The 26,214-nt window shown below is 38.5% G+C and overlaps 1 protein-coding gene across 2 annotated transcripts in view; it reads left to right on the top strand.

Annotated features, from left to right (window-relative positions):
* LOC150076434 (acyl-coenzyme A synthetase ACSM3, mitochondrial-like) overlaps positions 1-26,214 on the top strand; it is a 336,253-nt gene that overhangs the window by 173,524 nt on the left and 136,515 nt on the right. For both annotated transcript variants that reach the window (XM_090387091.1, XM_090387090.1), the window contains exons 6-7: positions 11,917-11,977; positions 22,822-22,943. In XM_090387091.1, the coding sequence (XP_090243217.1) occupies positions 11,917-11,977; positions 22,822-22,943 (183 nt within the window). The remainder of the gene's footprint in view (positions 1-11,916; positions 11,978-22,821; positions 22,944-26,214) is intronic.

The following is a 26,214-nucleotide window of genomic DNA, read 5'->3' as shown; positions in this document are numbered from 1 at the left end:
TCATGAAGAATATGCCATGCCAAGCCAGTAGGCACCCCAGATGGAAAATATATGATGCAGATTGGGAAACATTCAGGTTACTAGCCAAGTTAGACTGCAATATTATTAAATGAGAATCAGTAGCCTATGTTACTGATAGTATGCTTCAAGCTGCAGAAAAGACAATACTTAAAACATCTTCTAACATTAAAATTTATCCAAAACCATGGTGGGACAAAGAGTGCCGGGAAGCTAAAAAAGAGAGAAATAGAGCCTGGAACCTCTTTCGCAAAAATCCAACAACAGACAATCTGATACAATTCAAGAGAGCTAGAGCTGAGGTCAGGAAAGTGCAAAAAAATAAGCAAAAAAGCTGCTTGGATGAAATTTGCATCCACTATAACTATTTCCACACCAGCTACACTTATCTGGAAAAAGATCAGAAGGATGACAAACAATTCTCAATTTAAACCCCTCTCCATTGCTAAATTGGAAAGGACAGTTGGTTACAAATACCTTAGATATAGTCAATGTGCTTGGTGAAAATTTTTCAAATACATCTGCTAATTGTGCATACCCCACTGCTTTCAAAACGTACAAGAAAGAGGCTGAAAAATAAAACTAAATTTTTCTAGCAATCAGTGTGAACAATACAACTTGCCGCTCACAGTAGCAGAACTAAAACAAACTCTGCTACAGGCGAAACACAGCGCAGTCGGTCCTGATGAAATCCATTATGCAATGATACAACAATTAGATGAACAGCCTCAATTAGCTCTGTTAGATCTATACAACAAAATATACCTTGAAAATTCTTTCCCAAACAAATGGCACTGCGCAATAATACTAGCTCTCCCAAAACAGGGAAAAGATCTATCAGACTCCCAGAACTATCGTCCCATAGCTTTGACTAGCTGCTTAGGCAAGATCTTAGAGAAAATGGTCAACAATAGACTAACATGGTATCTAGAAAATAATGATCTTGTCAACTCAGAACAATTTGGCTTTAGAAAAAATTGCTGTACCTTGGATGTACTTATACAACTGGAAAATCAAGTAAGAAATGCTTTTCTCAGGAAACAACACCAAGTCATGGTTAATTTTGATATCCAAAAGGCATATGATACCATGTGGCGACATGGTATACTTAAAAGGTTACATCAACTTGGCCTTAGAGGACATCTACCCCTCTACATATACAATTTCCTTAAGAATCGGACCTGAACAATACACTTTTGAATATATTTTATCAAGAAGAATGGGTCCCTCAAGGATCTGTACTTAGTGCCACACTTTTTGCAGTCCACTTCAGCACAATAATAGAACAAATCCCAAACAATATCTTTACAACTGTTTATGCTGATGATTTCAGCATTTCTTATCAAGCGCAGCATATGAGGACAATAGAATGGCAATTGCAAGTAGCCATTAACAGAGTCATAAAATAGACAGAAAGAAATGGATATAGAATATCGGTACAAAAGACTGCATGTATACATTTCTGCAGAAAAAGGAATCTCCATCCTGACCCAGAACTCAGGCTGAAAGAACAGATCATCCCAGTTAAAAATAGTGTCCATTTCTTAGGATTAGTTTTTGACAAAAAACTGACTTTCCTAGAGCATATCAGTCACATAAGAGTCCACTGTTTGAAGAAAATTAACATCTTGAAGGTCCTATCTGCTATATCCTGGGGAGCAGACAGAACAATCCTACTATGTTTATATCGCCTTCTCATTTGGTCTAAGCTAGACTATGGTGCCCCAGTCTATGATTTGGCAAGACCTAGTGCCCTGAGATGGCTCGACCCGGTACATCACTGTGCACTCCGTTTAGCCCTTGGAGCTTTCCGCACCTCACCCATGCAGAGCCTGTACGCTGAAGCTCGCTCAAGAACCTCCTCTGCAAATCAGAAGACAAAATCAGTTACTCTCTTATGCAGCTAAAATAAAATCCTTACCAGACCACCCTCTACAGAAAACTCTTTTTGCTTCTGAATGGGAACAGCATTATCAGCAACAACAAAGAATCAATAAACCTGCAAATGGGAGATTAAAAAACTTTTTTCTCAGTAGAGAGCTTAACCTAGATAACATAATTCCTCTGATGAAGCAGTCTACTCCACCATGGATAATCAGACAACCTTTATGCGACTTTTCCTTCCACATTTGGGGCAAACAAACCCTTTCTCATATAAACCATCAACAGCTGCATGCTGCTTGTAAGGCACAATTTTCAGATCATTGCTTTCTATATACAGATGGATCCAAAACTGATTCTCATGTGGAAGCGGCAGTTTACTTTTCTGACATCACATTGGCCCAAAAACTCCCAAAAGACTAGCATTTATACCGCAGAACTGAAAGCCACATGTTAGCACTAAACGAAATCGACCATTCAAGTTTTCAAAACAGCATAATTTTTACTGACTCCCGTAGTTCCATGATGGCAATACAAAATATCAGTTCTAACAAACATCCACTACAACAGCAGATTCAATACAGAATATCAAAACTCCTTGAACAACGTCGTAACATTAGATTTTGCTGGATCCCAAGTCATGTCGGAATACATGGTAACGAGCAAGCAGATAGAGCTGCCAAAGAAGCCAACAACAATATTTCTGCATCAGAATATATCCCTTTCTCAGACTACAAACACACATTATTGACAAAAGTGGGATACATCACTGGCAGCAGCAATGGCAAGTACTTACCACTAACAAATTGCATCAGATAAAAAGATTACTCCAACCATGGAAATCCAGCATTCAGAAAAATAGATGCGATGAAGTGATACTTGCTAGGTTAAGGATAGGACACATTTTAGTCACACTTATCTTTTGTGAGGAGAGGATCCCCCCCCCATGCCCTATCTGTCACACACAACAAACCGTAGAACATGTACTGATTACTTGTCCAGCTTTTGCAGTGACCGCCGAAACTCCTTCAAAGAGCTAAACAAACATCACTCCCTCACTCTCAAAACCATACTGGAAGATAGAAAAAATATAGCAGATGTTTTTCAGTTCCTCAAGAAAATAAATTACTATAATCAAATATAAAACCAAATATTATCTCTAAAGCAAGCTATAGTCATTCTCTGTTACTCTTGGAAATTATTACCAGCAATATACGAATTAGAACAAAACCGTTATATAAAATCTTACAGGCTCATTTTAGCCGCAGTAGCTCTTGCGCCAAGAATTCTTAAATAAAATCAAATCAAAAGCCTCTCTAAGATCCAAATAAATAATATCAAAGTTATTCCTTGCATCCAGTTCTTTGGTAACTGCATCATAGTATCCAATCAAATTGGTCAGGCAAGACTTTCTCTTAACAAAACCATGCTGTGTCCGAGCTATAAATGAAGTCTTGTCTAGATGATCCTGCAGTGCTTCTTTAACCAGTGCCTCCATTAATTTTCCTGGAACAGAAGTTAAACTAACAGGTCTGTAATTATCTGTGTCACCCTTCGATCCTCCTTTGTGAATTGGGGTCACATTTGCACGCCTCCCCTGAGTCCAAAGAAGCTCTCATAATTATGGCTAAGAGTTTGCTTACTTCCTTTGCTGCTTCCTTTAATATAACTGGATAGATCCCATCCACTCAGAGTGCCTTTTTTATGTTTATGCTCAACAATTTCTCCTCCACTTTCCTCTCAGTTATTACAAAATCATCTAGCTCACTAACAGAGATAGTGAGCTAGATGATTTCCCTTCCTCTGGCATTCCCCTCCCTGAATAACTCCTCATGTGTGAATGTAGATGCAAAATATTTGTTTAGTTTGTTAGCCACCTGAGCAGGATGCTCAATAGTTGAAACATCAATATCCAGTGGACCGATCTGATTCATCTCTTTCCTTCTAGAGTTTATATAGGTAAAGAACTTTTTTCTGTTTTTCTTTGCATCTGTTACCAAGGATTTCTCATAATCTGCCTTTGCCTGCCTCGTCTCCTTTGTGTCTTGGTTAGAGACCAGCTTATATCTATCATAGGCTTCCATGTCACCCATTAATTTATATGTATCCCATGCAATTTTTTCTCTGCAATATGTCTCATTAGTTCATCCGACATACATTTAGGCCTAAACCTTGAACAATATTTCTTAGTTGGTATGTAAAGCCTAGTAGCTTCCAAGATAAGTTCTTTGAATGCTTCCCATTTGGCATTTGCTGTTGGTCCCACTGTATAGAATTTAAATACTGTCTCAGACCATCGTAGTCGCCTTTACGAAAGCAAAAACCCTTCCCTTTAGCCTGACGGTAGTTACCTCTTTGAGTAAATCCCACTTCAGCACAATGTGATCACTGCCACCTAGTGGTTCCTTTATCTGCAGATTCTTAGTGCATGAAGAATCATTACTGATAATCAGATCAAGCGTATTACTCCCTCTAGTTGTCTCCCAAATATGTTGATGGAGAAAACAATCATCCAATAAATCCACAAAAGCCTAGTGTGTGAGTGACCAACCCACAAATTCCAGTCAATATCTGGGAAATTGAAATCCACCATTATAAGACTCCCTGATTTACTGGCCCACTCTATTTCCCTGTACAGTTTCTTATTATACTCATTGGGCCTATAGCACACTCCTATTCTCAATTTTGGTCTCCCAGTGCTTATGTCACACCAGACTGACTCGACACTGGACTGTTCAGTGTCGACTTCACTTCCTTTGATTTTATGTGTTTCTTAACTAATAGCATAACCCCTCCTCCCTTCCTATCCTTTCTATCCTTTCTGTACACATTGTATACAGACAAATGGACTGCAGAACTGGAATTTGGGGATACTCCCCAAATTCCAGTTTTGCATTTCTTATATCTGTGTGACACCACGTCTCTGATTTCACAACAATATCTGCCTTTGATGTTTTGAGCAGTACTTCAAATACATCTAATTTATTTACCAAACACCTAGCATTGGTGTACACACAAGTATACATACACCTGTTACTATTCTTAGCTACCCTGACACAACCTATGGGTTTACTTGTACCACAATGACTCCAGCAGTCTCTGAAATATCCTGCATCTTGTTTTCCAGGCTGCTGTCATTCCAATAGAAGCAGTGCAAAGATCACTTTCATCTCTGCCAGTGGCTACTGTTAATCTATTAGTCCTTGTATCCCCCCCAAGCTAGCAGTTTTCCGACTCACCTAAAACTGCCTCGATAGCATCAGCAAATAATCTTGCACCCTTTCTATTTAAGTGTATCCCATCCCTGTAGAAGCAGTCTCTCCTGTTAACAAGTACAGACCAGACTGAAAAAAATTGTACCCCTTGAGCCTTGCATAATCTTTCCAGGGCTGAATTGATCGATAAGGCTCTCATCATATAGCTCCTCCTATTGTGTCTGGGCAGAATTGCAAATTTCATATTCAACCCTAATTCACGGCTTTTTTCAACAGTGACCTGAACTTGTTAAGTAATTCTGCCGGTCTCCTACTCTTAATATCATTAATGCCAATGTGTACAACTATATCACCTTTTGTGCCCCTAAAAGATGATATCCTCTTACAACGTCATCAACCTTTGTCCCTGGTCCTGTTCCACTTATCCTTTTTACAAAGCATGTTCCCTGTTTCCCTGACAATAGAGCCACCAGAAACTACTAGTTCCTGTGGGACCAGTGCATTCTGCCTTGGGGGTTGCCGCTGTGTTGTGTGATGACCAAGTGCAAGCTCTGGCATTGATGTGGGCAGCTGAGAGCTTGATGGGCCCTCAATTTAGATCCTTTGAGGGCATCCACCCTGTCCTTCAAGCTCTCATATAGACCCATAACAACGCTGAGTTGTCGCCTGATTTCCTTACACTCCTTACATTGTGCACACCAAAGACATCTCCCATGGCAATATCATGTCCCGTACCTGATTACTCCACAAATATTAAGCAAACAGTGCATTTTAAAAGGCTGTGATTCAGAGGGCAACTGCCCCCTCAGTTCTCCCCTGAGCCACAGCACTCCAATTAGCTTGAGTCTTTTGCTTTGCTGCTCTGGTCTGAGAGATGATTTCGATTTAATTTCAATTTCAGTACAAAATTATAACCCTAAACTTGTATCCCAACACAGTTATAACACTATATATATTTTTCAGTATTGAGTATTATCTACGAGTTCCGTTTATATAACTTCCATATGAAGTTATATAAACTTCATATGGAAATTTTAGCATTAGCATTAATAGAGGCATTTGATGCAAGAAAGCAAGTTTATGCAGCATCAGCCAAAAAAAAAAATAAAAAATAAATAAATAAATAAATAAAAAAAAAATAACCACTTCCACTTCACCCCTCTGTTCGTTCGAAATACCTGTCCAGCTGAGCCTTACACTTATTTAGGCTATCAACTTCCACAACAAGGGATGGAAGTCTATTCCACCAACTAACCACCTGCTGGCTAAAGGCAAATTTCCTCACGTCTATCCTACATCTGTCTTTTCTGAATTTGAATTTATGCCCTCTCAGGTGATTATTCTGAGCAAGAGAAAGAATCCCATCAGCATTGAGCATGCTCAAACCATTCAAGACTGTATACACATCTATCAGATCACCTCGCTGGTGCCTAGTCTCCAGACACTGTAATTTGCAAAACTTAAGCCTTTCTTCGTAAGAGCACCCCTTTGTTCCATTCACTAATCTTGTTGCCCTTCTCTGTACTCGTTCCAGCATCTCTACATCCTTCTTGAAATGAGTCCTCCAGACCTGTATACAGTACTCTGGGTGTGGCCTGACCATTGCCTTATACAAGGGAATAATCACCTCCTTATCCCTGCTAGAAAAATTTCTATATATCATCGACAATACACTATGAGCTACTCTTGCATCCCGTCTGCACTGCTCAGAAAACTTCATATCTGCCTGCACAACTACCCCCAGGTCCCTTTTATATTCTACCGCTGTCGGTGTAGTACCACAGAGTTGATACGTTGCTCTGGGGTTGCTGTTTCCCATATGTAGTACTTTACATTTGTCAGTGTTAAACTTCATTTGCCACTTCGAAGCCCATCTGCTCAACCTTTCCAGATCCTGTTGCAGTAGCATCGTATCGTCTGCAAACTTGGACATTAAGCTTGATATACCATCTTCAATATCATTTATAAATACAGAAAACAATAATGGACCCAATACTGAACCCTGAGGGACTCCACTAATAACATTAGTCCATGATGAGCAGTGTCCATTGATTACCACTCTCTGTCTTTTCCCCCTCAACCACTGCTTTATCCATAGCAGCAATTTCCCTCCAATGACACACTGCTCCAATTTGTGAAGCAGTCTTCCATGTGCAACAGAATCAAAAGCCTTTCTAAGATCCAAGTATATAATATCAAAGTTATTCCCTGCATCCAGTTCTTTTGTGACTGCATCATAGTATCCAATCAAATTGGTCAGGCGAGACTTCCCCTTAACAAAACCATGCTGTGTCTGAGCTATAACTGAAGTCTTGTCTAGATGATCCTGCAGTGCTTCTTTAACCACTGCCTCCATTAATTTTCCAGGAACAGAAGTTAAACTAATAGGTCTATAATTATTTGTGTCACCCTTTGATCCTCCTTTGTGAATTGGGGTCACATTTGCACTTCTCCAGTCCATGGGTACTTGCCCTGTGTCCAAGGAAGCTCTCATAATTATGGCTAAGGGTTTGCTTACTTCCTTTGCTGCCTCCTTTAATATAACTGGATAGATCCCTTCCACCGCAGGTACCTTTCTTGTATTTATCTTCAACAATTCCTCCTCCACTTTGCTCTCAGTTATTACAAGATCCTCTAGCTTACTGCCAGAGTTGAATACACCTCTGGCATTCCCCTCGCTGAATAACTCCTCATGTGTGAATGTCCATGCAAAATATTCATTTAGTTTGTTAGCTACCTGAGCAGGATCATCAACAGTTGACCCATTAATATCAAGTGGACCAATCTGATTCATCCCCTTCCATTTAGAGTTTACATAAGTAAAGAACTCTTTGCTGTTTTCCTTTGCATCTCTTGCCAAGGATTTCTCGTAATCTGCCTTCGCCTGCCTAACCTCCTTTGTAACTTGGTTGCATATCAACTTGTATCTATCATAGGCTTCTGTGTCATGTGTTAATTTCTATGTATCTCATGCATATTTCTTCTCTGCCATATGCCTCATTAGTTCATCTGACATCCACTTAGGCCTAAACATTGAACAATATTTCTTAGTTGGTATGTAAAGCCTAGTAGCTTCCAAGATAAGTTCTTTGAATGCTTCCCATTTTGAATTTGCTGTTGGTAACATTATCAGTTGGTCCCACTGTATAGAATTTAAATACTGTCTCAGTCCACCGTAGTCGCCTTTACGGAAGCAATAACCCTTCCCTTTACCCCTAATGGTAGTTACCTCTTTGAGTAAATCCCACTTCAGCACACTGTGATCACTGCCACCTAGTGGTTCATTTACCTGCAGATTCTTAATGCATGAAGAATCACTACTGATAATCAAATCAAGAGTATTACTCCCTCTAGTTGCCTCCCGAACATGCTGATGTAGAAAACAATCATCCAATAAATCCACAAAAGCCTTGCTAGTGTGTGAGTGACCAGCCGCCAAATTCCAGTCAATATCTGGGAAATTAAAATCCCCCATTATAAGACTCTCTGATTTACTGGCCCACTCTATTTCCCCGTACAGTTTCTTATTATACTCATCAGAGTCATTAGGCCTATAGCACACTCCTACTCTCAATTTTGATCTCCCAGTGCTTATGTCACATCAAACTGACTCGACACTGCACTGTCCAGCAATGTCGACTGGCTTCACTTCCTTGGATTTTATGTATTTCTTAACTAATAGCATAACCCCTCCTCCCTTCCTACCCTGTCTATCCTTTATGTAGACGTTGTACTCCCCAAATTCCAGTTCTGCATTCCTTATATCTGTGTGACCCCACGTCTCTGAAATCCCCACAATATCTGCCTTTGATGTTTTGAGCAATACCTCAAATTCATCAAATTTATTTACTAAACTCCTAGCATTGGTGTACACGCAAGTATACATGCACTTGTTCTTTTTCTTAGCTACTCTAACACAACCTATGTGTTTATTTGTAACCCAATGATTCCCAGCAGTCTCTGAACTATCCTGCATCTTATTTTCCAGGCTGCGGCTCATTCCAATAGAAGCAGTGCAAGAATCACTTTCACCTCTGCCAGTGGCTACTGTTAATCTATTAGTCCTTGTATCCCCCCAATCTAGCAGTTTTCCGACCCACCTAACTCTGCCTTGATAGCATCAGCAAACGTTCTTGCACCCTTTATATTTAAGTTATGTATTAATTAATTATGTTACGTTTGTAATCTAAGTCGCTGTATGTATTTAGTTAAAAAGTACAATTTAATTGACAATGAAGTTTAACAAGATTAATAGATTTTACTGATTAATTGACAATATTATATTATATTATATACTATACTTTACCAAGCTTACGCTATCTAGTTCGGGATATAACATTGTATCATATAACAATGGCGGCAAGTTACGAACGGTAAATCTACGGACACTTCAGTATTTTTTAACTTCCAAATCTCGCTGTCTCAATTCAGAATAAACTAAGGATCCTGACCAGGTCTATAAGCTACTTATAAAAAATAATTTAATATAACAATTGGTCAATAAAGCCGCTAAATATGGCTAAAAAACGTCTCGTTCAATGGAGTTGCACATCCGCTGAACACGTGGATTTGATACCCTTACCGATACTAAGTAATACCTACAAACTCTCTATCTAAGTTAAAATTTAAACTAAGTATCGTAACTAGGAATATAAAGCTACTCTAGAAAATAAATTAATATGCCAATTTAAGCTAATAAAACAGAAAAAACTTCTCTATTCCAGGAGCAGTAAAAACTTTGCCTGCACAAGGCTGAGTATCAGGCGATATAGGAAACTTATTACATCTGAATACTCTCCTGACCATTGTTCCCGACAATGTTCCACTGTTTGGGCATTGTGACCCACATGAATAGTGATTTGCCTTGTTGACCATTCAGCTTCTATCAACCCAATGGTCCAACCTCTTTCAAGGTTCATCAGCTGTGCTTAATATCACCTTTAATGAATATGAATGCTTAAGCAGTAATGCAGAATTTCTAATTAACCCATGACCAATAAAGGGTTAAAGAAAGAGTGTCTGACTTATTAGAAGGAAGGAGCAAAAGGAATGGTTCTTTAAGATAAAATAAATAAATTTTACCCACTGGTTTGGACATTCCTCTTAATAATTTTTTTCATTCCCAGAAAACCCTCAGTCTCTTAGACCTCACATGAAAGTTCAGGGTCATTTGATTAAATGGTTATTTCCTCATTGTTTTGTTTGCCTTTTAAGGTTTACTCATATTTTTATAGTACCTTCATATTCATGCATCAGGATGGAGTAACAAACACATTACTAGACATTCTACTGCACTGATCAGCTTGACATTCTAATAATTTACAGCCCTATGTATATAACAGTTTTGCATGCAAATTTTCAAATAAATCTAACCATATTTTCTAGGTGAAGCAATTTCAGTGGCAAGCAAGCAGTGTATATAGTTTCTAATCCTTTGAAACAATAATAAAATGTACCATTCACATTACACCCACACCAAAATGTATATTGGAACTATTGTATCAGATTAATGCTGCATGACAAAAAGCAAATGGTTCACATACCATGAGACACTCTTTGAATGTTGTACAGCGATTAGCATTATTTGAAGCATATGATGCAAGAAAGCAAGCTTTTACAGCATCAGCCAAAAAAAAAAAAAAAAACACTTCCCATTTCACTCATCCACTCTAAATGTTTGTCTAGTTAAGCCTTAAATTTATTTAAGCTATCAACTTCCACAACAACAGATGGAAGTCTATTCCGGCAATCAACTACCTGCTGGCTAAAGGCAAACTTCCGCACATCTATTCTACAACTGTCTTTCCTCAATTTGAATCTATGCCCCCTCAGGTTCTTAATCTGAGCAAGCGGAAGTATTCCGTCAGCATTGAGCCTGCTCAAACCATTCAAGGCCTTATACACCTCAATCAGATCACCTCACAGGTGCCTAGTCTCCAGATTGCTGCAACTTGCAGAACTTAAAAGCCTTTCTTCGTAAACACACTCCTTTGTTCCTCTCATCAATCTTGTTGTCCTTCTCTGTACTCTTTCTAGCAACTCTACATCCTTCCTAAAATGAGGCGACCACTCCAGACCTGTAGTAGACAGGTCTGGAGGCCTTATTTTGAGAAGGATGTAGACATTTGTAGTAGGTGATTTCACAATATAACTTTATGTTTACACAGTGATGGGCCAACATGAGAGTTTTAGCAAACTTCCCATTGTTGCAAGCAGTTGGCACTATACCAAGTATGGTATACAGAAATATTTAAGCTTTTATGGTAATAATTTGACCAAAACATTCCTGAATGCCTTTCTGGCTGAATGAGATAACTGGATTCCAGTTTTTAAATGTTGGCAAGTGTGATGGCCTTTGATAATTTGAGGCTGTTACTCTGAATACCCACCAACACCAAATCTTGAACCACAGATAAATTAATACTTGCCAAATGAGAAATAAACTCTTCATTTGTAGTAGGTACCCCATCTTATTTGGGAAGTGTGATTTGTACTGCAAATGCTGGGGAAATTTATAATGATAGCTCACTTATTTGCAGCGAAAGATCAGTGCTATTACGAAAAAGTTTGGCCTTCCAGGTAAGTATTTTCATTTTCTGTAGTTTTTCTGTTAAACAAGTATGCAAATACTGTATATTAAATACTTCTTAAATGGGGGCTTGAAACTTAAATGCTCTGAATTATTTAAATGTATTCATATGTTTGTATACACAAATATATTAATGATTAATGAACATGCAAACACAATCTCATAGAACATTAAGCATATTGTTATATGAAAGTAACAATGACTTTATTTTAGAGAACGGAAGGGATGGATAAACTTCAATAAAGTTCTAGAAAAAGCACTTGATAACCATCAGGTAATAGTTAATATATATTTAATTATACATTTTACTGTAATAGTTGCATTTAATAAAACCATTTGTTATATAAAGTATTTTTCTGACAGGATCGTTTAGGAGTAGGAGATGCAACCCTGGGCCCCGAAATTTACTTATATATATATGTGGAGAAAAAATTGACGTTATAAAAAATTAATAAAATGCACAATATTATGTTTACCTACTACAATGATAAATCCCAAATTAAAATAATTCCAGATAACTTAGGGCATGGATAACAAATTCAGAAGTGCTCAGGATGCACAATCAGTTCTCCAAGGCTATATTAGTATGTACACAGCACAATGGTGTGGCATTACTGAAAGAAGTATTTTCACATATTACCACCTTGCATAAAAATATGCAATCTCATGACCAATAACAATTATGAAAGTTTGTATAATTTATGCATTTTATATTAGTGTTATTTCCTTGAAGTATCACCATTCACCATTATTTTCATATGGGTTTAACATTGTAAACTTGTAAAAGAATACAACACTTGAGGGCTGCATCTGATCTGCCAATTTGACATGATTGCTATAAAAGAAGAGAATACAGCAGAGCCAGTGGAAGCATTAATTAAAATAAATTTAATAAGTTTTAATAAGGCAAGTAGCTTTTAGGGTGATGAACCCCTTCCTCAGCAAGAAAGGTACATACATACATACAGAAATGCAAACATAACATAAAACATTAGGAATGGAATAAATTATACTAAATAGGCTGTGCATGATCAGATGACTGGGAGAGCGTGTAAATTATTTGGAATTGGAAGTGAACAGGACCCTTCCTTTCCTAGATGTTTTGATGAGATGAGTGCGCCTTTGTCTGGAAACTTCAGTATACTGGAAACCAATGTGCTGCTGGCAATTCATGAACTACAGGTCAGCCCATGCCCCTTGTCATCTAAACAGCACTGCACACGCTTTACTCTCTCAAGCTTGGAGCCATTCCAGCTCAGAGGAAGCAAGGTGCACTGAGGTTTCTAGGTAAAAGCTGACCTCACCAATTCTGGATACCCACCCATGTGTTAGAAAGGTGCTTACTACAAGCACAAGAGTTTGCAACTCACCTGAGGCCCTCGCAACAGTGACAGTGTACCTACTCCTTATATTCTGTATTACCCAGGCGCCTCAGACCAGATTTCTAAGATCCTGCATAAGTACCACATGAAATGCATACAACTTCATGGTAGGAGTTTACAATCTCTAGTCTTGAGAGTAAAAACGCCCATAGTCCCTCTCTTATGCTGTGGCATTGTATACCAGGTTACTTGCCACGATTGTGGCATCTGCTATGTAGGGGAAAGCTCCAGACTTCTTCAGGACCGCCTCACGGAACATGATAGGTCCATCTGCCTGGGTTGATGCTCTGCAATCGCAGAGCATTTTTGGACAACTCATCATGACCTCAATCCCAGGCATGATAGTGAGATGATCGACCAATCTTGACACTGTTATCACTGCATATGGTTAGAGTCCCTAAATATATCCAGCTGTCACAAAGTTTTAAATCGCAGAATAGGTACAAGGCTATACCCAGTTTTGGAGTAAATAGTTTGCAAACACGACAAATGCTGGCAGCAATTCCATATGCTATGCACACCGTGCACCAACAACAATCGCCTGATCTGGCCTAGTGAATGACTGAACACTCTCACGTTCATGTATACACTCTCCCAATCATCTGATCATGCACAGCCCATTTAATATAATTTATTCCATTCCTAACGTTTTATGTTATATTTGCATTTCTGTATGTATGTATGTATGTATGTACCTTTCTTGCTGAGATAGGGGTTCGTCACCCTAAAAGCTAATTGTCGTATTAAAACTTATTAAATTTATTTTAATTACTTCTTCCACTGGTTTGCTGTACGACAGGCCCTCGTTATAATGTGGTTCGCTCTATGCTGATTTGCTATAACACTGTTTTAGCATTAGTAGAGGCATATTATGCAAGAAGGCAAGCTTATGCGGCATCAGCCAAAAAAAAAAAAAAACACTCCCATTTCACCCCTCTGTTTGTTCCAAATACCTGCCCAGCTCAGCCTTAAATTTATTTAGGCTATCAACTTCCACAACAAAGGATGGAAGTCTGTTCCATCAACCAACTAACCGCTGGCTAAAGGCAAACTTCTGCACATCTATCCTACATCTCCTACATCTCTTTCCTCAATTTGAATTTATGCCTTCTCAAGTGATTATTCTGAGCAAGAGGAAGAATCCCATCAACATTGAGCATGCTGAAACCATTCAAGGCTTTATACACCTCAATCAGATCACATCGCAGGTGCCTAGTCTCCAGACACTGTAATTTGCAAAATTTAAGCCTTTCTTTGTAAGAGCAACCCTTTGTTCCATTCACTAATATTGTTGCCCTTCTCTGTACTCGTTCCAACAGCTCTACATCCTTCTTAAAATGAGGCCTTCAGACCTGTATACAGTACTCAAGGTATGGCCTGACCATTGCCTTATACAAGGGGATAATCACCTTATCCCTGCTAGAAAAATTCCTGTATATCATTGAAAAGACACTGAGCTACTCTTGCAGACCATCTGCACTGCTCAGAAAACTTCATATCTGCCTGCAAAATTACCCCCAAGGGCTTTTTGTTCTCTGCCACTGTCAGTGTAGTACCACAGAGTTTATACGTCACTCTGGGGATACTGCTTCCCATATGTAGTACTTTACATTTGTCAATGTTAAACTTCATTTGCCATCTCTCAGCCCATCTGCTCAACTTTTCTAGATCCTGTTGCAGCAGCGTACTGTCGTTAGTGTCCTTAACAACCCTGCCAACCTTCGTATCATCTGCAAACTTGGACATTAAGCTTGATATACCATCATCAATATCATTAATAAATACAAAAAACAACAGTGGACCCAACATTGAACCCTGAGGGACTCCACTAATAACATTAGTCCACAATGAGCAGTGTCCATTGATTACCACTCTCTGTCTTCTGCCCCTCAACCATCCCTTTATCCATAGCAGCAATTTGCCTCCAATGCCACACTGCTCCAATTTGTTCAGCAGTCTTCCATGTGCAACAGTATCAAAAGCTTTTCTAAGATCCAAATATATGATATCAAAATTATTCCCTGCATCCAGTTCCTTTGTGACCACATCATAGTATCCAATCAAATTGGTCGAGCAAGACTTTCCCTTAAGAAAACCATGCTGTGTCTGAGCTATAACTGAAGTCTTTTCTAGATGATCCTGCAGTGCTTCTTTAACCAGTGCCTCCATTAATTTTCCAGGAACAGAAGTTAAACTAACAGGTCTATAATTACTTGTGTCACCCTTCGATCCTCATTTGTGAATTGGGGGTCACATTTGCACATCTCCAGTCCATGGGTATGTCCCTTGAGTCCAAAGAAGCTCTCATAATTATGGCTAAGGGTTTGCTTACTTCCTTTGCCGCCTCCTTTAATATAACTGGATAGATCTTATCCACCCTGGGTGCCTTTTTTATGTTTATCTTCAACAATTTCTCCTCCACTTTCCTCTCAAAATCATCCAGCTCACTGCCAGAGTTTAACTCACCTCTGGCATTCCCCTCCCTGAATAACTCCTCGTGGGTGAATGCAAAATACTCATTTAGTTTGTTAGCCCCCTGAGCAGGATCATCAACAGTTGAACCATCAATATCCAGTGGATGATCTGATTCATCCCTTTCTTTCTAGAGTTTACATAGGGAAAGAATTCTTTGTTGTTTTTCTTTATATCCTTTGCCAAGGATTTCTCATAATCTGCCTTTGCCTACCTAATCTTCTTTGTGACTTGGTTACAGACCAGCGGCGCCTCCGTAGCCAGATCGGAAGGGGCAGCAGTACATAGAACATGCTTCTTGATTAGACCGGGGTTCAAGCCCATCACCACCAAATATCGAGGATGCAGAAAGGTCAGGGATTGACCACCGCATAACCCAGAGCAATATGGCCTTAGTTGCTAATGCTCCTAAAAACTCAACAACTACAGACCAGCTTATATCTATCATAGCCTTCCATGTCACCCATTAATTTATATGTATCCCATGCATTTTTCTTCTCTGCCATATGTCTCATTAGTTCATCTGACATCCATTTAGGCTTAAACCTTGAACAATATTTCTTAGTTGGTATGTAAAGCCTAGTAGCTTCCAAGATAAGTTCTATGAATGCTTCCCATTTTGAATTTGCTGTTGGTAGCATCATCAGTTGGTCCCACTGTATAGAATTTAAATACTGTCTCAATCCATCGTAGTCACCTTTACGAAAGCAAAAACCATTCCCTTTACCCTTGATGGTAGTTGCCTCTTTGAGTGAATCCCATTTCAGCACACTGTGATCACTGCCACCTAGTGATTCCTTTATCTGCCCATTCTTAATGCATGAAGAATCACTATTGATAATCAGATCAAGAGTATTACTCTCTCTAGTTGCCTCCCGAACATGCTGATGTAGAAACAATCATCCAATAAATCCCCAAAAGTCTTGCTAGTGTGAGTGACCAACCCACAAATTCCAGTCAATATCTGGGAAATTAAAATCCACCATTATAAGACTCTCTGATTTACTGGCCCACTATTTCCCTGTATGGTTTCTTATTATACTTATCAGAGTCATTAGGCCTATAACACACTCCTACTCTCAATCTTGATCTCCCAATGCTTATGTCACACCAAACTGACTTGACACTGGACTGTCCAGCAATGTCGACTGGCTTCACTTCCTTGGATTTTATGTGTTTCTTAACTAATAGATAACCCCTCCTCCCTTTCTATCCTGTCTATGCTTCCTGTACATATTGGACTTCCTAAATTCCAGTTCTGCATTCCTTATATCTGTGTGACACCACGTCTCTGATATCCCAACAATATCTGCCTTTGATGTTTTGAACAATATCTCAAATTCATCAAATTTATTTACCAAACTCCTAGCATTGGTGTGCATGCAAGTATACATGCACCTGTTCCTATTCTTATCTACCTAAACACAACCCATTTGTTTACTTGTACAACAATCACTCCCATTTGTTTACTTGTACAACAATGAGCAGTCTCCGAAATACCCTGCATCTTGTTTTTCAGGCTGCAACTCATTCCAATGAATGCAGTGCAAGAATCACTTTCACCTCTGCCAGTGGCTATTGTTAATCTATTAGTCCTTGTATCCCTCCAGGCTAGCAGTTTTCCGAGCCATATAACACTGCCTCGATAGCATCAGCAAATATTTTTGCACCCTTTCTATTTAAGTGTATCCCATCCCTGTAGAAGCAGTCTCTTCTGTTAGCAAGTACAGACCAGGCTGAAAAAAATTCTATCCCTTGAGCCTTGCACAATCTTTCCAGGGCTGAATTGATCGACAAGGCTCTCATCATATACTCCATCCTATCGTGTCTGGGCAGAATTGTAGACACTTTCAAATTCAACCCTAATTCATGGCTTTTTTTCAACAGTGACCTGTACTTGTTAAGTAATTCTGCCAGTCTCCTACTCTTAATATCATTAGTGCCAATGTGGACAACTATATCACCTTTTGTGCCCTTAAAATATGATATCCACTCTACAGCGTCATCAATCTTTGCCCCCGGCAGACATACCCTGGTCCTATTCCACCTATCCTTTTTACAAAGCATGTTCCCCGTTTCCCTGACATTAGAGTCACCAACAAATACTAGTTCCTGTGGGACCAGCGCATTCTGCCTTGGGGGTTGCCGCTATGTTGTATGATGATCAAGTGCAAGCTCTGGCATTGATGTGGGCAGCTGAGAGCTTGATGGGCCCCTCAATTTAGATCCTATGAAGGCATCCACCCTGTCCTTCAAGCTCTCATATAGGCCCATAACAACACTGAGTTGTTGCCTCATTTCCTCACACTCCTTACATCGCGCGCACAGGCTCACATCTGGTGAGTATGGGCTTGGCAAACCCAGGGTCCTGAGCTGGATATCATCATTCTTCTCTTTCTTGGTGATGCCTTCTACTTCTCTCTCTCTCTCTCTCTCTCTCTCTCTCTCTCTCTCTCTCTCTCTCTCTCTCTCTCACACACACACACACACACAGGGGGTAACTCGGGAATTTTTTTTTTGGCTGGTGCAACATAAGCCTCAGGCTTCCTTGTACCATATGACTAATAATAATAAAAATTAATAAAAGGGTGCAAGAATATTTGCTGATGCTATCGAGGCAGTGAAAGGTGGGTCGGAAAACTGCTAGCATGGGGAGGATTCACAGACTAAAAGGATAAAAGTAACTGCAGGCAGAGGTGAAGATGATTCTTGCACTACTTCTATTAGAATAAGCAGTGGCGTGGAGCGAGAGGTGTTGGGGGTTTCACGGGCTGTGTGGCAGTCATCGTGAAACAGGTGGGTATATGGGATGTGTTAGGGTAACTAATAATAAGAATAGGTATATGTATACCAATGCTAGAAGTATAGTAAATAAATTTGATATATTTGAGGTGTTGGTCAAGACATCAAAGGCAGATATTGTTGGGATAGCAGAGATGCGGTGTCACACAGATATAAGGAATGCAAAACTGGAATTTGGGGAGTACAATATGTACAGAAAGGATAGACAGGATAGGAAGGGAGGAGGTGTTATGCTGTTAATTAAGAAAAACATAAAATCAAAAGAAGTTCATCCAGTTGATATAGATGAACAGTGCACTGTTGAGTCAGTTTGGTGTGACATAAGCACTGCAAAAGCAAAAATAAGATTTGGAGTGTGTTATAGGCCTAATGACTCGAATGAGTACAATGAACAATTGTACAGAGAGAGTGGGCTAGTAAATCCGAATGTCTTATAATGGGGGATTTTAACTTCCCAGATATTGACTGGAACTTGTGGGTTGGTCACTCACACACTGGTATTTATTGGATGATTGTTTTCTGCAGCAGCATGTTCGAGAGGCAACCAGAGAGCGTAATACTCTTGATCTGGTTATCAGCAGTGGTCATTTGTGTATTAAGAATTTGCAGATAAAGGAACCACTAGGTGGCAGTGATCACATTGTACTGATGTGGGATTTACTTAAAGATATAATTACCATCGGGGGTAAAGGAAAGGGTTTTTGCTTCCGTAAAGGTGAGTACAGTGGTCTCAGATAGTTTTTAAATTCTGTACAGTGGGATCAACTGACGATGTTACTAACAGTAAATTCTAAGTGGGTAGCAATCAAGGAATTAATTGTGGATGCTACTAAAAGTTTCATACCTATTAAGAAATATTGTTTAAGGTTTAGGTCTAAATGGTTAGCAAATGAACTAATGAGACTTGTGACAGAGAAACAAAATGCATGGGATGCATATAAATTATCAAGTGACTCAGAAGCCTATGGCAGATATAAGCTAGTCTGTAATCAGGTCACAAAGGAGGTTAGGCAGGCGAAGGCAGATTACGAGAAATCTTTGGCAAAAGATGCTAAGAAAAACAGCAAGGATTTCTTTACTTATTTGGTGCCTCCGTAGCTAGGTGGGAAGGAGCAGCAGTGTGTAGCACACGCTTCTTGATTAGACTGGGGTTCGAGCCCATCACCACCAAATACGGAGAATGCGGAAAGATCAGGGAATGACCACCGCATATCCAGGAGCAATATGGCCTTAGTTGCTAATGCTCCTAAAAACCAAATAACAACAACAACTTTACTTATATGAACTCTAAAAGGAAGTGAGTAATATGATTGGTCCACTTGATATCGTTGGTTCGACTGTTGATGATCCTGCTCAGATAGCTAACAAACTGAATGAGTATTTTGCATCTATATTCACACATGAGGAGTTATTAAGGTTTGAAAATGGCAGAAGGTTATCAAATTGTAGCAGGGTGCTTAATGATTTTGTAATAACTGAGAGCAAAGTGGAGGAGAAATTGTTGAAGTTAAACATAATAAAGTTGCCATCTCTCAGCCCATCTACTCAACTTTTTTAGATCCTGTTGTAGGATCTAAATCAAGCAGATCAAGATTGATCAAGACCACCTCAATCAGATCAAATTGGAGGCGCCTAGGCTCCAGATGCTGCAACTTGCCGACTTACGCCTTTCTTTGTAAGTCCACCCCTTTGTTCCTCTCACCAATCTTGCTGCCCTTCTCTGTACTCATTCTAGCAACTCTACATCCCTCCTAAAATGAAGCCTCCAGACCTGTATACAATACTCAAGGTGTTGCCTGGCCATTGCCTTATACAAAGGGATAATCACCTCCTTATCCCTTCTAGAAAAAAATCCTATATATCATTGACAAAACTCCATGACCTGCTCTGGCAGCCCGTCTGCACTGTCAGAGAACTTCATATCTGACTGCACAATTACCCCCAGGCCTTTTTCATTCTCCACCTCCCTGAGTGGAGTACCACACAGTTGGTACATTTCTCTTGGGTTACTGATAACCATATGGAGTACTTTGCATTTGCCAATGTTAAACTTCATTTGCCACTTCTCAGCCCATCTGCCTAACTTTTCTAGATCCTGTTGCAGTAATATACTATCTTTACTGTCATTAACAACCCTGCCAATCTTTGTATCATCTGCAAACTTGGACATTATGCTTGATATACCTTCATTGATATCATTGATAAATACGCAGCAATAAGCCCAGCACTGAACCCTGAACCCTGGGGGACACTTCACTCTGATGTTGGTAGAATTGCCTAAGGCTGTGATATAGGAATATAATTGTTTTAGGAACTATTAAAGATTTAAAATTTAGGTTAAGGGCTTAGCATAAAATTCTTTTATGTATTTAGTAAAATCATTTGACTGTACCAAGTTCTGATTAGTTGGGGGGGCGGAGAATATTGATTCTGGTAGTTTATGGACCCACATAGGTGGCACACTGCAGGAAAAGATTAGCCACCCATGGTTTATATATTTCACAAGACAGTAAAATATTATTTTTAACTCCTGAAGGTTTATATAATTATTAAAGCACATTATGTGGGGACTTTCAAAGTATTTTAAATGAGGAGACACTTAATTCAAGTTGTGTTAAATTTTTGTTTTATTGAAATGTATTAGAAGGTACAAATGAGAGGGAGAGTACTGATGATTCTGAATAAAAGTGCACAGGATGTGGACACCCATAGTAACACCATATACATCGATGAGCAAAAACATTATGACCCGTACATAATATGATGTTGGTCCTCCACGTGCTGCCAAAACAGCTTGTACCAGCAAGGCACGGATGCTACAAGATTTCTAAATGTCTTGTGGTATCAGGTACCAACATGCAACCAGCAGATCCTTTAACTCCTGTAAGGTCCATGGTTGAGACACTGCTGATTGGAGTTGTTGTTCCAACACAAATGCTCAATGGCTGAGGAATTTGGAGGCCAGGGCAATACCTGGAAGCCTTCCTCATGTTTCGCAAACCGGTCTCAAACAATCCGGGCTGTGTGGCATGGCGCATTATCCTGCTGAAAGACGGCACTGCCAGAGGGGAAGACTGTTGCCACGAAAGGGTGTACCTGGTCAGATGTTTAGGTAGGTGGTAGATGTCAGAGTGCCTGGCACATGGATGACTGAACCCAGGGTATCCCAGCAGAACATCACCCAAAGCATGACACCGCAGCCATCGGCTTGTTTTAGTCCTACGGTGCATCCAGGCACCATCATTTCCCCAGGTAAATGATGCACATATACCTGGCCATCCACATCGATGCTCGTGTTCCCATTGTAGGCGCTGTCGCCGGTGAACCGTGGTTAGCATGGGCACTTGGAGCGGCCTGCGGCTACGCAGCCCCATTTTCAGCAGGGTTCGATGTACTGTGTGTTGTGACACATCCTCCCATCACCAGCATTCCAATTACCAATGAGATGCACCACAGTCACCCTTCTGTTGCCACGTTCCATCCAGGAGAGCCTTCACTCACCTCAAGCTTTGATGAGCCGTTGTCGTCCAACACCGTTGGACGAGAACGTGGGTTCGTGGGTTCCCCCTCCTCGGACCGCCTTCAGTAGATATTAACCATGGCTGACCATGAGCATCCCACCAGCCATGCTGTTTCAGATATGCTCTGACCCAGTTGTCTGCCCATTACAATTTGGCCTTTGTCAAACTCGCTTAAGTCCGCTGTCTTTCCCATCTGAAGAACAAGAGTAACACTGATTAACAGAGCTCATTATTGGGTGTTTTTTATACCACCAACATAATATGATGTAGGTGGTATAAACCCACGCATTCACCCTAGTTTACCTGCAGTTGCTTCAGTTTGCTTAACGACTCGCTAGTCATAATGTTTTGGCTCATCGGTGTATGTACTATGATGTTTGTTGTGTCCATTCTTTTAGAATGTTTCTAAAAAAAATTAAAAATTGTTACCAATGCATGGGTTAAGTGTTTACTTATTGAAAATACTTCCCAAAAAAACTGCACTTTAGACCAATTTCACACTCTTGATAATATAAATGTATAGAGTTTTTAGCCATACATAAAATATACGGCTTTGTCCATTAAACATTTCTGCTTTGATTGTAATTATACCTAATCTAATCTTTAGATTAACACATTTTTCTGTATACAGTTATCAAAAAAATTGTATTTTGTGTTTTGAAAAGTTAAATTGTTCTTTTTTAGTTATAACTAATGTTCTTATTCATGTAAAATAAAATAATAATTTTCTTTATATAAAAAAAAAGTTCTTTGAATACTAACTGCCAACCTGGCAAACCACACAGTGGCCCTTCACTGTTCTAAATCTTAATCGAAAAATTTTTACTGATATAGTACAGTTTTTATTATATTATATGATATTCATTAATAATTTGTTGTTTATTCATTTGCATTTTACATTAAAATAATGAAAACTGAAACTCAATATTCTGATTTTCTAGTGTGCAAAGACATTAGGTACTGACATAATGACAATATTCTTTACCAGTGGAACCTCTGGGTTTCCTAAAATGGTTCAACATTCACATTCAAGTTATGGAATTGGACATATTGCAACTGGGAAGTAAGAACATAGATGTTTTGCTACTTTGTATTATTTTTAGAAAACAATAAAGAGGCCAAAATTGTTTTCCCTTAGTTTTAGGATACATTATTGACATTTTCTATGGAAGTTGATTGTAATAATCCATTACTCTAGCTGAATGCAAATTTTTGCACATCTGTTCTTCAGCCATCCTTTTTTAATTTAAATTTGTCCCTTGTGTAACATTTGTCTCTGTATCATAGGAGCTTTATATTCCTATAAATGAGCTGTCAAGACTATTTTTGAACCAAAAGAGAATATAAACAGTGGAGCTATCCTTTTTCGTGATATTTAATTCATTATTATAAGATAATCTCCCACGGAAGCAATTTTTTATGATTATAAATAAACGTTTTCCTGTGCTATAACATGGAAATGAATTTATTATAGTTTATGATGGTACATGTGCTGGATGAGCAGAACTAGTTTTAAAATAATTAGGATTATTTTTACCTTTATTTAACCTAAGCAGATAAGGGTGCAATACAGAGAAAATATATAGAAGTATATAGGTGTTCAGTGCTAAATTAGAAATTTTAAATCCTACAGGTTTTATGCTAACCATTCATTAAAGAAATTTCACTTCCTCCCAATGTAAAATCCACTCTAGAGATACTTAACTATTTATAACAACAATATCAAATTTTTGTCTGTTTTCAGCTGTAGTAATAGGCCACTTGTATCAGTGGCTTCTGAGAAATGTAGCTTTTTTTCCAAACTAAAAGTAATCAAAAATTGAGATCTACAATGATCCAAGAGAGAATTATGAACTTCACTGATTTCAGTTTAAAAATATATTTCTGGAAAACTAAACTATTATATTAACATTTTCCCACCTTAAGGCCAGAAAAATAATTTTTTATGGCCTTAAGGTGGGAAAATGTTAATGTATAGTTTGTTTTTCTAGCAATATTTTTGACCAGTTTGCTACCAACAAAGTTCTTTATAATATCAATGATGTACTTTCTTCTTTATTTTGTTTCTGTTTTGAATGACATATGTGATATTTGTCAGTTATATTTTTGTATGTTTCACATTTCAATAAAACAATATTAAAAACTTTAAAAAAGTTTAACTTATGAAATCATTGCAGTAGCTGCTGTTATAAGTTTTGCTATTGGTACCAGAATCCCTAGTACTGTTCTTCTGTTAGGCTACCTCTTAAATACAGAATACAGGTATAGAAACCTCTTTTGAAAATGGTGCAGAGAAGAATAACAACATTTATCTGGGTGCACAGAAAGTTTTTTTTTTTTTGTTTTTTACAAACAAAAAAAAAAACTGGAGGAATTTCAAAATCTAGAAACTGGGCATCTGGTCATGATATAATTGAAGCTTTTAAGGCATTGAAAGTGTTGAGTTAATGGTAATGACATCTTTACTATTTCTCAGTAGACGCAAGAGGACATAATTTAAAATGAATGGTTGCAGAAATTTACGTTCACCAAAGAGTAATTGATTGTTGGAATAAACTTCCACTAAATCTCAACAAAAATAATTCAAATATATTTAAAGAAGGATTGAATAAATTATTAAAGGGATGTGCACTTGAAGTTTATTTTTTGGCTGATGCTATATAAGCTTATATCATTTTGGCCATATTGATAAAAACGTGGCCAACAAGTAGAATGTTTAATGGGAAAAGAAGATGTAGAAGAATAAAAACAGCAGATTGGTCAGTAAACGTTCACTGTTATCTATTTATTGTGTGTTAACTTTATTTTTAGCAGATATTTTTAGTATAGTTTGTTTCTCCTGATAACTTCATATATTCAGTGGTACACAGCCAGATAAAAAGGTCACTTAGTACAGCTTCCCCATACAGTTACATCATTTTTTTTTTAAATGTCCTTAAAGTAATAGATAAGTTCTGAAGAAGGGTGAGCAAAGAAAACTTTTTACTTTTCTAGCATGTGGTTTATATATTTTTGATTATGCAGGACTGTTATAACTTAAGAGTTCTTTCTTATACAGTATTCATTTGCCATCTGCAGGGGATAGTATTAGTATTGACAAATTATGCAAGGAAGCAAGCTTACATATAGCACCAGCAACAAAAAATAGATAAAAAAAAAAAAAAAAAAAACACTTTTCACATCACCTATACATCTAATAATTTGTCTAATTCCTTAAATTTATTCAAAACTTCCCATATCCACAAACCACATGGAAGTTTGTGACAACAGTTAACTACTCTCTGACTGAAAGCAAATTTCTGCACCTCTCTGTCTCTCGCTCTCTTCCCTGAAACCATCCTTCCTCCATTTGAACTTATGTCCCCTTACATGTGTTGTCCAAGCAAGAATAAGGATGCCATCAATATTTAGCTTACTCAGTCCATTCAAATCCTTAAACACCTCAATCAGCTCTCCTCACAGTTGCATTCTTTCTTGACACTGCAATCTGTAGAACTGAAGTCTTTCTTGGTAAGTGTACCCTTTGATTTCCCTTACTAAACTTGTTGCTCTTCTCTGCATCCATTCAAACAGATCATATCCTTCCTGAAATGAAACATCCAGATCTCTTAATTCGGTACACAAGATGTGGCCTTACAATTGCCTTAGCACACCTCCTTGTCCCTGTTGGCAAAATTCTTGTTTATCATCGACAAAATTCCATCAGTTTTCCTAGCAACTTGCCTGTGTTGCTCAGAGGACTTCATATCTGATTGTACAGTTAACCTAGGTCTTTCTTCTTCTCTGCTAAATTGAGTGAGTGTGGTATTACACAACTGGCAGGTTATTAGCATTAGTAGAGGCATATGGTGCAAGAAAGCAAGCTTATATAGTATTAGCAAAAAAAAAAAAAAAAAAAAAAAAAAAAAGCAACACCTTCCCATTTTGCCCATCCATTAACACCAAATGTTTGTCTAGTTCTGCCTTGAATTTATATAAGCTGTCAATTCCTACAACAGATGGAAGTTTGTTCCAGCAATAAGCCACCTGCTGGCTAAAGACAAATTTCTGCACATCTATTCTAAAACTGTCTTTCCTCAATTTGAATTTATGTCCCCTCAGATGACTAATGAGCAGAATTCCATCTCATTGAGCTTGCTCAGACCATTCAAGGCCTTACACACCTCAATCAGATCACCTTGCAGGTGCCTAGTCTCCAGACATTGCAATTTGCATGATCTAATTCCATTTGTTTCAATCACCTATCTTGTTACCCTTTTCTGTACTGGTTCAAGCAGCTCTATATCCTTCTTAAAATGAGGTGTGACCCAACCATTGCATTATACAAAGGGATA

This window comes from Mastigoproctus giganteus, chromosome 13 (assembly GCF_048544385.1).
Source record: "Mastigoproctus giganteus isolate SK-2022 chromosome 13, ASM4854438v1, whole genome shotgun sequence".
In the NCBI taxonomy this organism is placed as follows: Eukaryota; Metazoa; Arthropoda; class Arachnida; order Uropygi; family Thelyphonidae; genus Mastigoproctus; species Mastigoproctus giganteus.
Note: the sequence above shows the minus strand (reverse complement) of the source record. Positions and strands in the feature narration are given on the sequence as shown.